We start from the raw sequence: 13,146 nt of genomic DNA on the forward strand, positions 1-13,146 counted from the left end.
CATATAAATTGCAAAGAGATAAAAACATTGGTAGGGTTATTGTAATAACCTGCAGTTTTATAAGAGTATATATATTGGGAATTTTATTTACAACATAACATAAACCCCCCACCCCCCCAATACAGAAATCCACCCTCATTAAACGTGAACATAACACACAATAAGCATAACATACAACAATAGTTAAGTAAGTTATATATTTAAAGTAGATAATTAAATGAGCAAATTAAATGAATTTGGATATGCAGAAGATATTAAAAAATGAATTTAAGGAACCGCAGAAAGGGGGGGCACAAAGTCAAACTTTGAAATGTTAAAATGATTGTAAAATTAAGGAAATGTACCGTATACATTTGAAAAGTATAAATAAAAACTTTTAAAAAGAGAGAGAGAGAAAAGGATGTCCAGGGTGTGTCCAGCCACAAACGTTGGGCTGGTGACATGTTGGTCATCATGGCAGCCACGAAGTCCTGTGCCACCTGCTCACTAAGCCCTGTAACCTTTTCAGTTTCCGACACCTCCTGTTCCCAGCATGTTCCCTCTGTCAGGAGCTCAGCCTACACTCGAGTAGGACCCTGGCAGAAACATATGCCCGACTGGCACATTCCCTCCCTCCTGGTCAATCGTTCGGGAGCTTCAAGAGCTTTCTTCAGCCCGAACATCACAGCGACCAATGCCAACCGACATCGGCACACTTAGGGATCCACAGAGTTTGCGCATCATGCGTGTGACAGACCTCAGCAACACAGCATTTTGGCTAATCTACTTTATTTACATATAAACACACACGGAGCACTGCAACAGGGCTCTCTCTCTCTGGCATCAGACAACAAAGAGGAAAAGAACAAAGGACAATAGTCCCACTTTATGGAACACAGTAAAACAAACTTCCTGTCTCCGTCACTTCCCACTCTGTGGAGTCAAAACGTACACTGTCATGTGAAAGACAACAATCCCATGACTGCAATCATGGAGCAGGAATTCTAACACCCTCTTCCCCCTCTGACCACTCACTGTCATCCCACCACCAATCCCCAGACTGGGCAGGAAGGCACCCAGTTGCAGTCCTGTTATATGCAGTAACCGAACGACAAAGGCGTCAAAGCTGTCCTTCCACCACACGTGATCCTAAATATTTGCTTTCCCTGGCCCACTGCCATTCCATGTAGATGCACTGAAAGAGGGCACCTATAGCACACGGCCATGGGCTCTTGGGTATTTTATTCTACTGGCATATGTGTTGATAACATGGGAGCTTTCTCCAATGATCACATCAACTCTTTAATCTTCTCTTCCAGTTTTTTGGGACGAGCTCCGGTGATTTCAAAAATCTAGGACCGAAATAAAAAATAAACAAATGAAAGCAATGGAAGCTCCAGGAATTTGGGAGAAGCAACGGGTCCCACAGGGATTTGCCACCCATCTCCTCCCGGTCAGAGATTAGGTGACTGGATTTCTTTGATAGCTCCCTTCCCAGAATGGCTCATTCCAGGGCAGAATCTGGCAGATTAGGGGCAGCCCCGGCCAGAATTTAGAGCAGAATTTTGTGTTTCTAGGCCACAAATACCTTTTCTCCTTTCATGTAGAACTGGAATGTTGGCATGGCGACGATATTGCAAAGGTCAGCCACATCCTAGGGATGAGAGATTGAACAATATGCCATATGGTCAAGGAACTAATTAAAATACGCTAGACATTCTGTAAGTATCTCTAACGGAGAAAGCAAAGTATGGTGTTTTATACCATATCTATCAGTGCTGCACCACACATTTCCTAAATTTTGATACTCCATTTGGAAGTATTGCATCTGAGCAGATTGCCTAAATGAACAGGAATTCTTCTTGCTAAACATTTGAATTGTTCAGATACCATTTGATGCCATTTGGTTCCCCCGGCTGGTACTCTTCCCAACATCGTTTTCTCTCAACTATCACCCTCATCCACTGTTATTATACGTGCTGAACTTTACAAAGTACAGTGGTACCTCGGTTTACGAACTTAATCTGTTCCGGAAGTCTGTTCTTAAACCAAAGTGTTCTTAAACCAAGGCGTGCTTTCTCATAGAAAGTAATGGAAAATGGATTAATCCGTTCCAGACGAAGACAAACAACCCCCAAAACAGCAATTTAACATGAATTTTACTATCTAACGAGACCATTGATCCATAAAATGAAGGCAATAATCAATGTACCGTACTATAAAATAAATAAGACAGTATTGTAGATGATGAAAATTAAAATTATCATTATTTTCTTACTAATGATAGTCATTGTTTGGATGGGGGACTTTTATCAATTTCTACAGTCACACAATCAACTAGTAGCTGAACTGGGTTCCACACAGTCACAAAAACAAGTCACAAAAACCAAGTCACAAGTCACATAAAACGAAGAACAAGTCACTGTCAAAAAATTGAAAAAGCCACACAAACAAAAACGCAAAAAAAATAGCTAAGACAAAAGCTCCCAATATCACCTCTGTGTTGTGTGAATGCTCAGGACTCAACAGCTGACAGACTCAACTGGAAGCCTCTGATTAGCGGGAAACTCAATTTACAAATGGAACACACTCAACAGGAAGCGGAACATGTTCTTATTCCAAGGCAAAGTTCACAAACCAGAACACCTACTTCCAGGTTTGCAGCGTTCTTAATCCAAGTTGTTCACAAACTAAGCTGTTCTTAAACCAAGGCACCACTGTATAAGAGAGAGAAAAACTAATTCCTGCCCCAGGGAGCTTACAGTCTAAGGGCCAAACCAGACTTGACATTATCTATGAATGCACACTTTTTGGGGGGGGGGATCATGTGAACAGCTGCTGAAAGCCTGCACATCGGTGGAAATAGGCAGTTAGGAATCTTTTTGAGTCTGAGATACAATGCTAGGCTATATAGATGGACAATTGTAACTTTATTCCTGCTCAGAGATTTCAAAACTGCATTTACGCTTCTCCATACAGAGAGAGAGCAAAATAATTAAGGTTGGCTTTTCGCTCCCTAGTCTTATTTGATTAATTTTCCTGCCTGTTGTCCTTTACAGATGAGTTTCTAAGTGTACGTCGTCTATTGATGACTAGGGGTATAAAGCTGTCATCTATCAGTAAAAAATAAAAAGTCACATCGTTGTTGTGTTGGGAGTTTTAATTACGAAAATGATTACATACCCCCTGGCAGAGGGGAGCCTTTATTGCAGAAAAAGGTTACCCACCCCTGTTTTAAAGTCTCCTGTTGAAAACAATACTGGACTAAATAAACCCCTGGCCTGATCTAGAAAGTCTTGCTTTGTAGTTACGCTCTAACAGAAATTCTCGACGTCATCTGGTTTTAGTAGCTTACCTCTGCCAAGTCCACATCAACAATGCAGAATAGCACATTTGCATACCGAACAGCCAACTCCTACAGAACAAAATTAAACAAATCTATTAGTTAGCAGGCACAGAGGAATATTCTGGCCTGAAAACACCACTACATTTTTTTAGCTCAAAAGCCCTTCAGTTTGAGAGATAATTCCACATTGATATCATATATATATGTAAGGCACCTCCTATATCTGCTGTATAATAATAATAATAATAATAATAATAATAATAATAATAATAATTTATTATTTATACCCCGCCCATCTGGCTGGGCTTCCCCAGCCACTCTGGGCGGCTTCCAAAAAAACATTAAAATACAGTAATCCATCAAACATTAAAAGCTTCCCTAAACAGGGCTGCCTTCAGATATCTTCTAAAAGTCTGGTAGTTGTTGTTCTCTTTGACATCTGGTGGGAGGGCGTTCCACAGGGAAGGCGCCACTACCGAGAAGGCCCTCTGCCTGGTTCCCTGTAACTTGGCTTCTCGCAGTGAGGGAACCGCCAGAAGGCCAGAAGGCCCTCGTATAAAATTGTACCACCTATATTTGAGAGAAAAACTGAAGAGTTGAGGAAGTATTAGGGTGAACAGCTTCAGGCATGCATGGAAGAAGGGGACTATCTAGGCCAGAGTTGGGGAACACGACATGTTTTATAGGAGAGATCCCTAATTCTATCTGACGGAGGTGGAGATGCAACAAGACTTGCTTGCTCTTGCATCTTGAGAGAAGAGAGGTCCAAAATACGTCTGCTCTTGAGAGGAAGGCATGAAGAAGGAAGGGAAGTAGGGAACGAGTAACCCTAAGAGTATCAGGCTAACACCGAAGGGATAGCAGCACAGATCAGCACAAGAAGGACAGTCTAGGAAGCTGGGACAATCCCCTCTTTCCCCTTTGCTGTGCAAACGCATCAGCCTACAGCACAAACTGACACCTCCAAGAACCTCACACCTGATGTCAGATGTGACACCAGGAGCTTGGAGCTCAGTATGGTCAACAGGCTGATTACACTCTGCTCTATCTCAATACCATCTGAATCAACTGAGGCTGGGAAGAGGCTGGACCTTTGTGACATCAGGTGGAGGACAGGTATGGGACAACTGGGAGCTTCAGGTTCCTTGGCAAGGGGGGCTTTTTGGTTAGCACTGACAGGGAGCCCCCCCTGGAATGGCCACACAAATAATCCTAGGGCAGCTGAGGGAGTTTGCCTTCTCCATTTGGAGGGAGTGGTTTGGATTCAATCCAAACTGCTTCCCCTGAGCAAAGTCCCCTTGAAGGCACACTCCCTGCCAAATCCGGTTTCCCACCTCTGATCTCCGCCCATTTCAACCTGGCTAAAGGCCTCTGTGTGGCACTTAAACAGCCTTCGTCACCCTGGTTGAGGACCTGTATCATAAGAGAACCTAGGGAAGTGCACACTGAGCTGCGCTTGAGACCATCGGCCATGGTATCCTTCTGAAGAGGCTCTGCAGGTGGAGACTCAGAGGCACAGTGATTGCACTCCTACTTGCAGGACTGCTTGCAGAAAACGGCACTGAGGGACTTCTGCTCAGCTTCCTGGCAGTTGTGCTATGGGGTCCCCACGTGGTTCCCTTTTGTCCACTATGCTGGTTGGCATCTACATCATCATCATCAAACCTTTTATTGGCATCACATACAACATCCAAAACAAATCAGTACAGAATATTTTTTTTATAAGATTTTTATTAAGATTTTTACATTACAAAAAATAAAAACAAACAGAAAAAGAAAAAAAATCTTTCCATCACATTATTTTTCATTTACTTGTTTCTTGGACCTCCTCATACCTCTCTTTTTTGTATTCCAATTCAATTTATTAGCTCAGCAATTTGTTTCCCTCTTTATTCTACCCAAATCTTTATTCTTAAATTGTTGTGATCTTGAAATTTTACTTTTATAAACCCATTTTTTCATATTCTTTTAAGCCATTACAGCTAGAAACCTCTTAATTTTAATCCAACATTATTCTAAAGTTCATTAATTTTACAATATCTCTGTAAATAATCTTTAAATTTCTTCCAATCTTCTTCCACTGACTCTTCCCCCTGATCTCGGATCCTGCCGGTCATTTCCGCCAATTCCATATAGTCCATCACCTTCATCTGCCATTCTTCCAAAGTGGGTAGATCTTGTGTCTTCCAATATTTTGCAATAAGTATTCTTGCTGCTGTTGTGGCATATATAAAGAAAGTTCTATCCTTCTTTAACACCGATTGGTCAACTATGCCCAGAAGAAAGGCCTCTGGTTTCTTCAAGAAGGTATATTTAAATACCTTTTTCAGTTCATTATATATCGTCTCCCAGAAAGCCTTAATCCTTGGGCACGTCCACCAAAGGTGAAAGAATGTGCCTTCATTTTCTTTACATTTCCAACATTTATTATCAGGCAAATGATAAATTTTCGCAAGCTTGACTGGGGTCATGTACCACCTATAAATCATTTTCATAATATTCTCTCTTAAGGCATTACATGCCGTGAATTTCATACCTGTGGTCCACAACTGTTCCCAGTCAGCAAACATTATGTCATGTCCAACATCTTGTGCCCATTTAATCATAGCAGATTTAACCGTTTCATCCTGCGTATTCCATTTTAACAGCAAGTTATACATTCTTGAAAGTATCTTAGTTTTGGGATCTAGCAGTTCTGTTTCTAATTTTGATTTTTCCACCTGGAAGCCAATTTTCTTGTCCAGATTATATGCCTCCATTATCTGATAATAATGGAGCCAATCTCGCACTTTATTCTTTAGTTTCTCAAAACTCTGCAATTTTAATCTATCTCCATCTTGTTCCAAAATTTCCCAAATCAGTACAGAATTACCAATTCCCCATTTGCTAAAAGAAAGGAGGCAGAGCAGTCTATTGTCACATCTCTTGGTCTCCAGGGAGATCAGAGGTCTGCAGTGCATTTCGACGACAAAAAAACCAAATAGAGATATTTAGCCACTAATTTGGTGAGCTCCTGATCAGTCCCCAGTAATAGAAAACGTATGACCTCCAACTCTGGTTTCCATTTGGGGATACAGCGTTGATCTAGAAATTGCTGGCGGAGATCAGCATATAGTTTACAATTGAGAACCGTATGTGTAAGGGTTTTCACCAGGTGGTCTTCACATGGGCAAGTTCTTTCTCCTTCCATCCTGCCTGAGAACCTTCCCCAAAGGAGGTTTGATGGATTTAAATTAAACCTGGCCAGTGAAAATGCCCTTCTTTCTTGCAGGTGAAGCAGAAATTCAAGGTAATTATGGTTAGTTTCATGTGCCCAAGAAAGTTGGCATCTACATGAAGCCCCTAGGTTAAGTCATCTGAGAGTTTGGGGCTCAGTATTGTCGACAGACTGATAACTTTCTGCTCTGTCTCTACATCATCTGAACCAGGTATGGCTAGACAGATTCTGGACTTTTGTCTGGAGGTGGTGAGGTGTCAAAACAAGCTGATTCCTGAGAAGATGGAGGTGCTGTTGGTGGACCAGAGTTCATATGTGGGAATTGGGCAATGGCCTTTTTTTGGATAGAGTTGCACTCATCCTGGAGAGGCAAGTTAATTGTCTGGGGATACTCCTTGATCCAATGCTATCATTTGAAGCCCAAGTGACTCAATGTGCCTAATTAACTAACCAGAAATTGATTTTGGAACAAGCCAGGTCTTCTGCCTCTGTGATCTCCTTTACTCACAGGGCTATCCACTCAATAGACACCATCCAGAAAATTATTCCCAACTAAGTCCAGTTGGAAAATGGTACCCTCCAGAAGGATACCATGGCTGGAGGTATCTGGCTGATGGTATCAAGAGCTGCTGAGTGGAATGGGACACAGCTCATTCTTAGTCATGTTTACTTGGAAGGAGTAAGCCACACTGATTTCAAATGAACTTCTTAATGACAACACTTGCTTTGGAATTCATTTTTTTGGAATGCCACAAGACTCTTCATGGCTTTGATTGGAAAGGTCCTTGGGTTTTATGGTTGGTGACATGAATCAGATTCAGCCCAATCCTAGATATATTTACTTGAAGGCAAGCCACACTGACTTCAACAAGGCTTAAGTCACGAGTGGCTAACTTTGACTGGACTGCATCCGGGGAGCCTTTCGGGTGACTAGAACAAAGAATCTTGTGACAGCTTTACAAGTAAGAGTTGCATTTTGGCATGAGCTTTCCGGTGAATGTGAGTTCCTCAGAATACAACTTGAAAACCTCCGCTCTCAAACGAATCCCTACGATTACCACTGCAGCCTTCACCTACATCTTCTGAACCTCCTTCAAATACATCTACTAAAGGTGCAGAAGCCTTGTCCTCTTCTTCACCTGGCCACCCAAAGCCCTAGTCCACATTTCCCAGTTGTACACGACAGACAGCCTTGGCAGTAGAGGGTTTCTGAACTGAACGCAAAGGTTCCACTTTGAGCAAGCAGAACAAAGCAAAGTAGGGTAATGCGAGGCAAGAGTTCAGGGTTCAAGAGCACCCTAGAGAGCTCATAAGTTGAGCCCAGGCTGGAGACTCAATAACAACAACTCCCATTCACCCCTGACCACTGACCATGGTAGCAAGGACTGATGGAAGTAGGAGCCCAGGAACATCAGAACAGCTGCAGGTTTCCTTTGCCCAGGAAGTAGTCCCACATATCTGGAATATGTGTTACCCTTGCATTACCACCTCTTTTAATCTACATCACAGAAGTCCTTTTATCCTATGCATCTGGTGACAACTTCATATACTGTGAAGTTATGAGGTCTGAAACAGATGAAGTCTTGTCGTTCACATTTTATTTTTTTTATGGAAACAGATTTTACGGTAATTCAAACCCTTCATTATTAGTGTTTGCTTGATTAAGACCATTGCCAAGCAACAAATGAGAACGGATGGGATGGCACTTACAGGGAGACAGACACTTGAGACAAACAGTGAGCATGAGTGCAAACAAGAGGCAGACAATTCATAGTTTTTCACATGGAGGGGAAAGGCATCATTTGTAGGTTCTTCTATAATGAAATTATCTTTCCCGAGAGCAGCTGACATTCCACCACCACATGACCTTGTGAGTGGAAGTTGACTAAGATGGTTTTGATTCCTCTCTCTCACGGGCTCAAGGGCAAAGTGATAAGTTCTGGAATATCTCTTTGTGTCAGAATCTTGCAAAAGAGATCACGGCTCCCGTGACTTTTAATAGTGCAGAAGGTACTGAAACAAAAAACAAATGGCAGAATTCAACTACGCAGTTGCAGGCGACACGACTCCTTCCCTCTCATCCCTTTGTGTGCCCCTCATGCCCCCTAAATTTGCTCTGGTGGGTTGGGGGAAACATCAGAACATGATGTTCCCACATCACGGGAGGCTGCTTTTGGGAGTGGGAAAATGCACGATATAATGACATCACGATGTGGGGGTAAGGGATCCTGTATTGTAAGGGGTGGGCGGGTGGGGGAAGCAAAGGCGTCGCTTTAAAGTGGCAGCTCTGTGTCACAGATAACATGTGCTTGCACCCCCAGTCTTTACGCTAGACTTGTATTGTTGGTGTTTACAGGCCCACCAACATTTCTGGGATGAAAATAGAGATGCCCTACTGTAATTATTATTATTATTATTATTATTATTATTATTATTATTATACTTTGACCATCTGCTTGGCCTGTCTCAGCCACTCTGGGCAGCTTCCAGCACATATAAAAACATAATAAGACGTCAAACAGAAACTTCCTGAAACAGGGCTGCCTTCAGATGTCTTCTAAAAGTTGTGTTCTTTATCTCCTTGAGGGGAGGGCATTCCACAAGGAGGGTGCCACTACCAAGAAGGCCCTCTGCCTGGTTCCCTGTAGCTTCACTTCCAGCAGTGAGTTATCCACTCTCTCATTTGCTTATACCCCGCCCATCTGACTGGGTTGCCCCAGCCACTCTGGGTGGCTTCCAACATATATAAAAACATAATAAAACATAAAGCATTAAAAAAAACAAACACCTATACAGGGCTGCGTTGAGATGGCTCAGGGGTCAGATAACTCCATACCCTCCATCATTTCTCCAAAGAAAATCAGGACATCCTACCATACCTTCCAACATTTCTCTGATGAAAATAGGGACATCTTAAGGAAATGCAGGACATTCTGGGATCAAATCAGAAACTCGGACGGCTTCTGTAAATCCGGGACTGTCCCTGGAAAATAGGGACACCTGGGGAGTCTGTGTTTAAAGAGGGTTTTGGCAGCCTTTTTAATGACTTGGGGATCTATGGAGTGAGCCGGCACCGTTTGTATCCTTTAACTGACAGTTTTGGCCAGGAAGATGCGCAGCAACGTTTGGCTGACTTACTGAACATGCTTCTGTAGAAGCTGCCTTTTAAATCATTCAGCAGAATCACCCAAGGACCTTTGACTTTGATTCATTAACAAGCAAACGCCATATCTCCTTTCACTTTTTAAGTGCTTTGCTAAAAGCCCTTTGTTGCAATCTCTAGAACTTTCCCGGGAAGACACATTAGCAACTTGCTCTCCACCTAAACTGCAATTTGGCTGCTTCACAATATCAGATGCCTATATTTCTGACTTCGTTACTATCCCTCAAGTGCCTGTAGGTATCTCATCACTCAATGAGAGGTCTTCCTGGTGCCAAGGTAGTCCTCTGCTTAAAAGAGTAAGCAATAACAAATGATATACAATGAACTGAAGAAAATGTTGAAAATAACATTAGTTAAACAACCAGAAGCCTTCCTGTTAGGTATTTTAGGTCAAGATCTGCTGAAAGAGAAGAGGACATTATGTATGCTACTACGGCGGTGAGAATTCTGATAGCACAAAACTGGAAGACTGGAGAAATTCCAACAAAAGAACAATGGCAAGAGAAATTGATGAATTATTCAGAACTGGCAAAACTGACGGGCAGACTACGAGAAAAGGACAACAGTGACTTTGAAAAAGAGTGGGAACCTTTTATAATATATTTGCAGAAACAAAGAAAGAACATCGACTTGATGGCAGGATTTAAATAAACACTATGGCAGGTTCTGGTGAAATCTCTCTCCCAAGAAGCTCACAGTGTAAAGTCTGAGAGGTGAGGAGAATGAAACAATAGATGGAACGATAAGAGGTTGAGGCAAGGTTGGCAAGGGATGAATATGAGGAACTAATTCTTTTTTTGTTTGGGGCTGAGGATTCAGAGATAAGCCAAAGACTTCATAGGAAAGGTGTGTTCTGAGCAGAGGTTTGAAGAAAGCAACATGGAGACAACATGGGAAGCATGTTGAGGTATAGAAGATAGCAAAGGACCATAGCTCAGTGGTAGAAGAAGATTCCAGATTCAATCCCTGTCATCTCCAGTGTTAAAATGAAACAGGTAAGAGGTGATGTGAAAGAACTTAGGCACCAGCGACCCTGGAGAGCACCAAGTTAGACAGATGTGAGCTGGTGCAAGACAGCCTCCAACGATCTGAAGGGAGAATCGGCCCAGTTGCAAAGCAAAATCAGGACAGCAATGGAACCACATTTTCTCCTTGCACCGCGGAAGGGCCTGTAACGGCAACACGAGACTTACTTACGTGAACCAAAGGACGGATCATTTTGCAAGGCCCGCACCATTTTGCTGAAAAGTCAACAACCACCAGTTTGGGTCCCGCATTCTTTAGTAGATCGTTGAATTCTTTCTGTTTGGAAAGCAAGGGCACAGGCTGTCAGCAGATGAGCCAATCACATAACTACAAGAAGGGGTGAACCTCTGGACCAGGGACTGACCGTAACCCTCTAGGGCTCTCTTATCTGGCCCTCAGGACTCTCTCTAGGGCCATACCCCTTCACCAGGTTACCCCTTCCCCCCAACTGGTCCCGCTCTACGACCTCCTCAGGTGATTTTAGCCTGGCTGGGATGTGACCTTGAACTGAGATAATTCTCCTTACTTGCCTGTGTAGAGGATGGAAAGGGTGTTTTTGTGTTTTTGTGTGGAAAACTCTGACTTTAAGTAACCAGCTGCACATTTTTGTCGGTGGGCCCCCTCCACTGGCATTCAGTCCCCCCAAATGTTCCTCATGACCACTTGAACTGAAAATGGCTCCCTTCCCCTAAAATAGCAGAAGTGACAAATACACCCAGATATTTGATCTCCGTGTTTCTTAAGAGGATGATTTTTTATCACCCCCAAACTATGCCTTTTATCACAGATATTTTCAATTGTACAACTTTTTATTTTGTTTACTGTTCTTTGAACCAAGACTATACGATAATCACTTCCCTCTTTGTAAAGACTGAGTCAGCTCTGGATCATAGATAAGGGGCTATTTTGGGTCAGGATTAAATCACGCATCGGCAAACTCAGGCTGTGCAACTACAGCTGATTTAGTGCCCTTGTGCAACTGCTTCACCCAAAGATTAGACTTTTTGTGATAAAGAAAGTGAGGGGGAAATATGCTGAAAAGTGTGGGGTAACTTTGTATAACCACCTCACCAGCAAATCAAAATGAATGCTCAGCAATTAGATGGTGCCATCTAACTTCCTCACAAATATTATGCCAGTGAATCAGAATGAATGCTCAAAAATCAGGTTTGTCCGGATGTAACCTAGGCCAATACCCATGGTCAAAGAGAAAGAAGAATTAGATGTCAAATTAAAGCACACAGATGAAGAGAACTGTTTTGCCAAGTTGCCCCAATACAGGAGAAAATTCACCCAAAACCGGAGTTGAGTTTTCTGCAAAACTGCTCCGTCATGATTGGACCAAAAGCAAGACCCAGTACATTTTAAAATGATAAATTGTGATTCTTTTCTTTCTTTCTTTTCTTTTCTTTTCTTAAAAACTTACCTCTTGCTTATGATGACGTGCTAAGTGACTAAGAATCAGGGCTGCAACCTATAGCCACTTTTCTCGCAGGAAGGTTCACGGAACTCAATGGGAATTTGCTTTTGAGAAGACATGGCTATGATTGCCTCTTGAGCTCTAAAGATACAGGCTCAGCTAGGGTTGCCATATTTCAAAAAGTGAAAATTCGGACAGAGTATTTTTTTTATTTTTTTGCAAAATTGCAAAGAAGACATGGGCTGCCATACGCCTGGATTTTTCCTGACGTTTCGGCGATTTTTGCCCAGACACTGCTTGCAGCTGCTGTATTCCGAATATGTCAGGGAAATTCCGGGCATATGGCAACCCTAGGCTCAGCAGTTTGCAAGGCACTGAGCAATCTGACATCATGAGCATCTTTGCAAATGGCTAAAAGGCATAATTCTGTTTCACCCATCACCGTGTCCAGAAAGGGGGTGAGGATGAGGGAGTGAGAGGGGGGAAATGCTTATTCATCAATTCCTGCAGATTTGGCCAGCTTTGGCTGAATGTCTTCCAGTTATCTACTTGGCTTTCAATGAGACGTCAAGCTAATTCTATAGTAGCATGAATTCAAACACTTGCCCGATTGTGTATATTCGGTAGCACCGCAGATTCCTCCATTAGGTCCTCTTCAAGCTATTTTCTCCCCCACAATTTTTATCATCAGCAAGTGATTCAAAGTCAGATCAGGTTGCCAGGATGCTTTTATGACATAGAGAAGTGTGCCAGCTCAAACCCTCTCAATATTCAGCTGCACAATTACTTCTCATGGCTTTCATGGAGGGGCTCCTAGCTGTCGCCTGGGGAAGGCCTGGAGCGGGTTGCATTCAGGGCCGGATTTCAGTTTGATGAGGCCCTAAGCTACTGAAGGTAATGGGGCCCTTTACAGTGGTACCTTGGGTTAAGTACTTAATTCATTCCGGAGGTCCATTCTTAACCTGAAACTGTTCTTAACCTGAAGCACCACTTTA

At 42.7% G+C, this 13,146-nt stretch overlaps 1 protein-coding gene across 1 annotated transcript; it reads right to left on the reverse strand.

Annotated features, from left to right (window-relative positions):
- Window positions 1-1,204: 1,204 nt before the first annotated feature.
- Window positions 1,205-12,858, reverse strand: LOC310752995 (thioredoxin-like). Its single transcript, XM_083594204.1, has 5 exons — window positions 12,754-12,858; window positions 10,903-11,003; window positions 3,335-3,394; window positions 1,568-1,633; window positions 1,205-1,331 (listed from the first exon to the last, which is right to left on the reverse strand). The coding sequence occupies exons 1-5, from the start codon at window positions 12,794-12,796 to the stop codon at window positions 1,269-1,271; spliced, it is 333 nt and encodes a 110-aa protein (XP_083450330.1). The 5' UTR covers window positions 12,797-12,858; the 3' UTR covers window positions 1,205-1,268.
- Window positions 12,859-13,146: the final 288 nt, after the last annotated feature.

The sequence above is a fragment of the Podarcis filfolensis genome (genome assembly GCF_964270895.1).
Source record: "Podarcis filfolensis genome assembly, chromosome: 17".
Lineage (NCBI taxonomy): Eukaryota > Metazoa > Chordata > Lepidosauria > Squamata > Lacertidae > Podarcis > Podarcis filfolensis.

Excerpts from the sequence above, each read along its gene's own strand:
- LOC310752995 (XM_083594204.1), bottom strand. The coding sequence starts at position 12,796 with ATGGAGGAATCTGCGGTGCTACCGAATATACACAATCGGGCAA. Across the intron at positions 3,395-10,902 it reads TGATCCGTCCTTTGGTTCAC|GAGTTGGCTGTTCGGTATGC; the intron begins GTAAGTAAGTCT and ends TTTGTTCTGTAG. Across the intron at positions 1,634-3,334 it reads TTGATGTGGACTTGGCAGAG|GATGTGGCTGACCTTTGCAA; the intron begins GTAAGCTACTAA and ends TCTCATCCCTAG.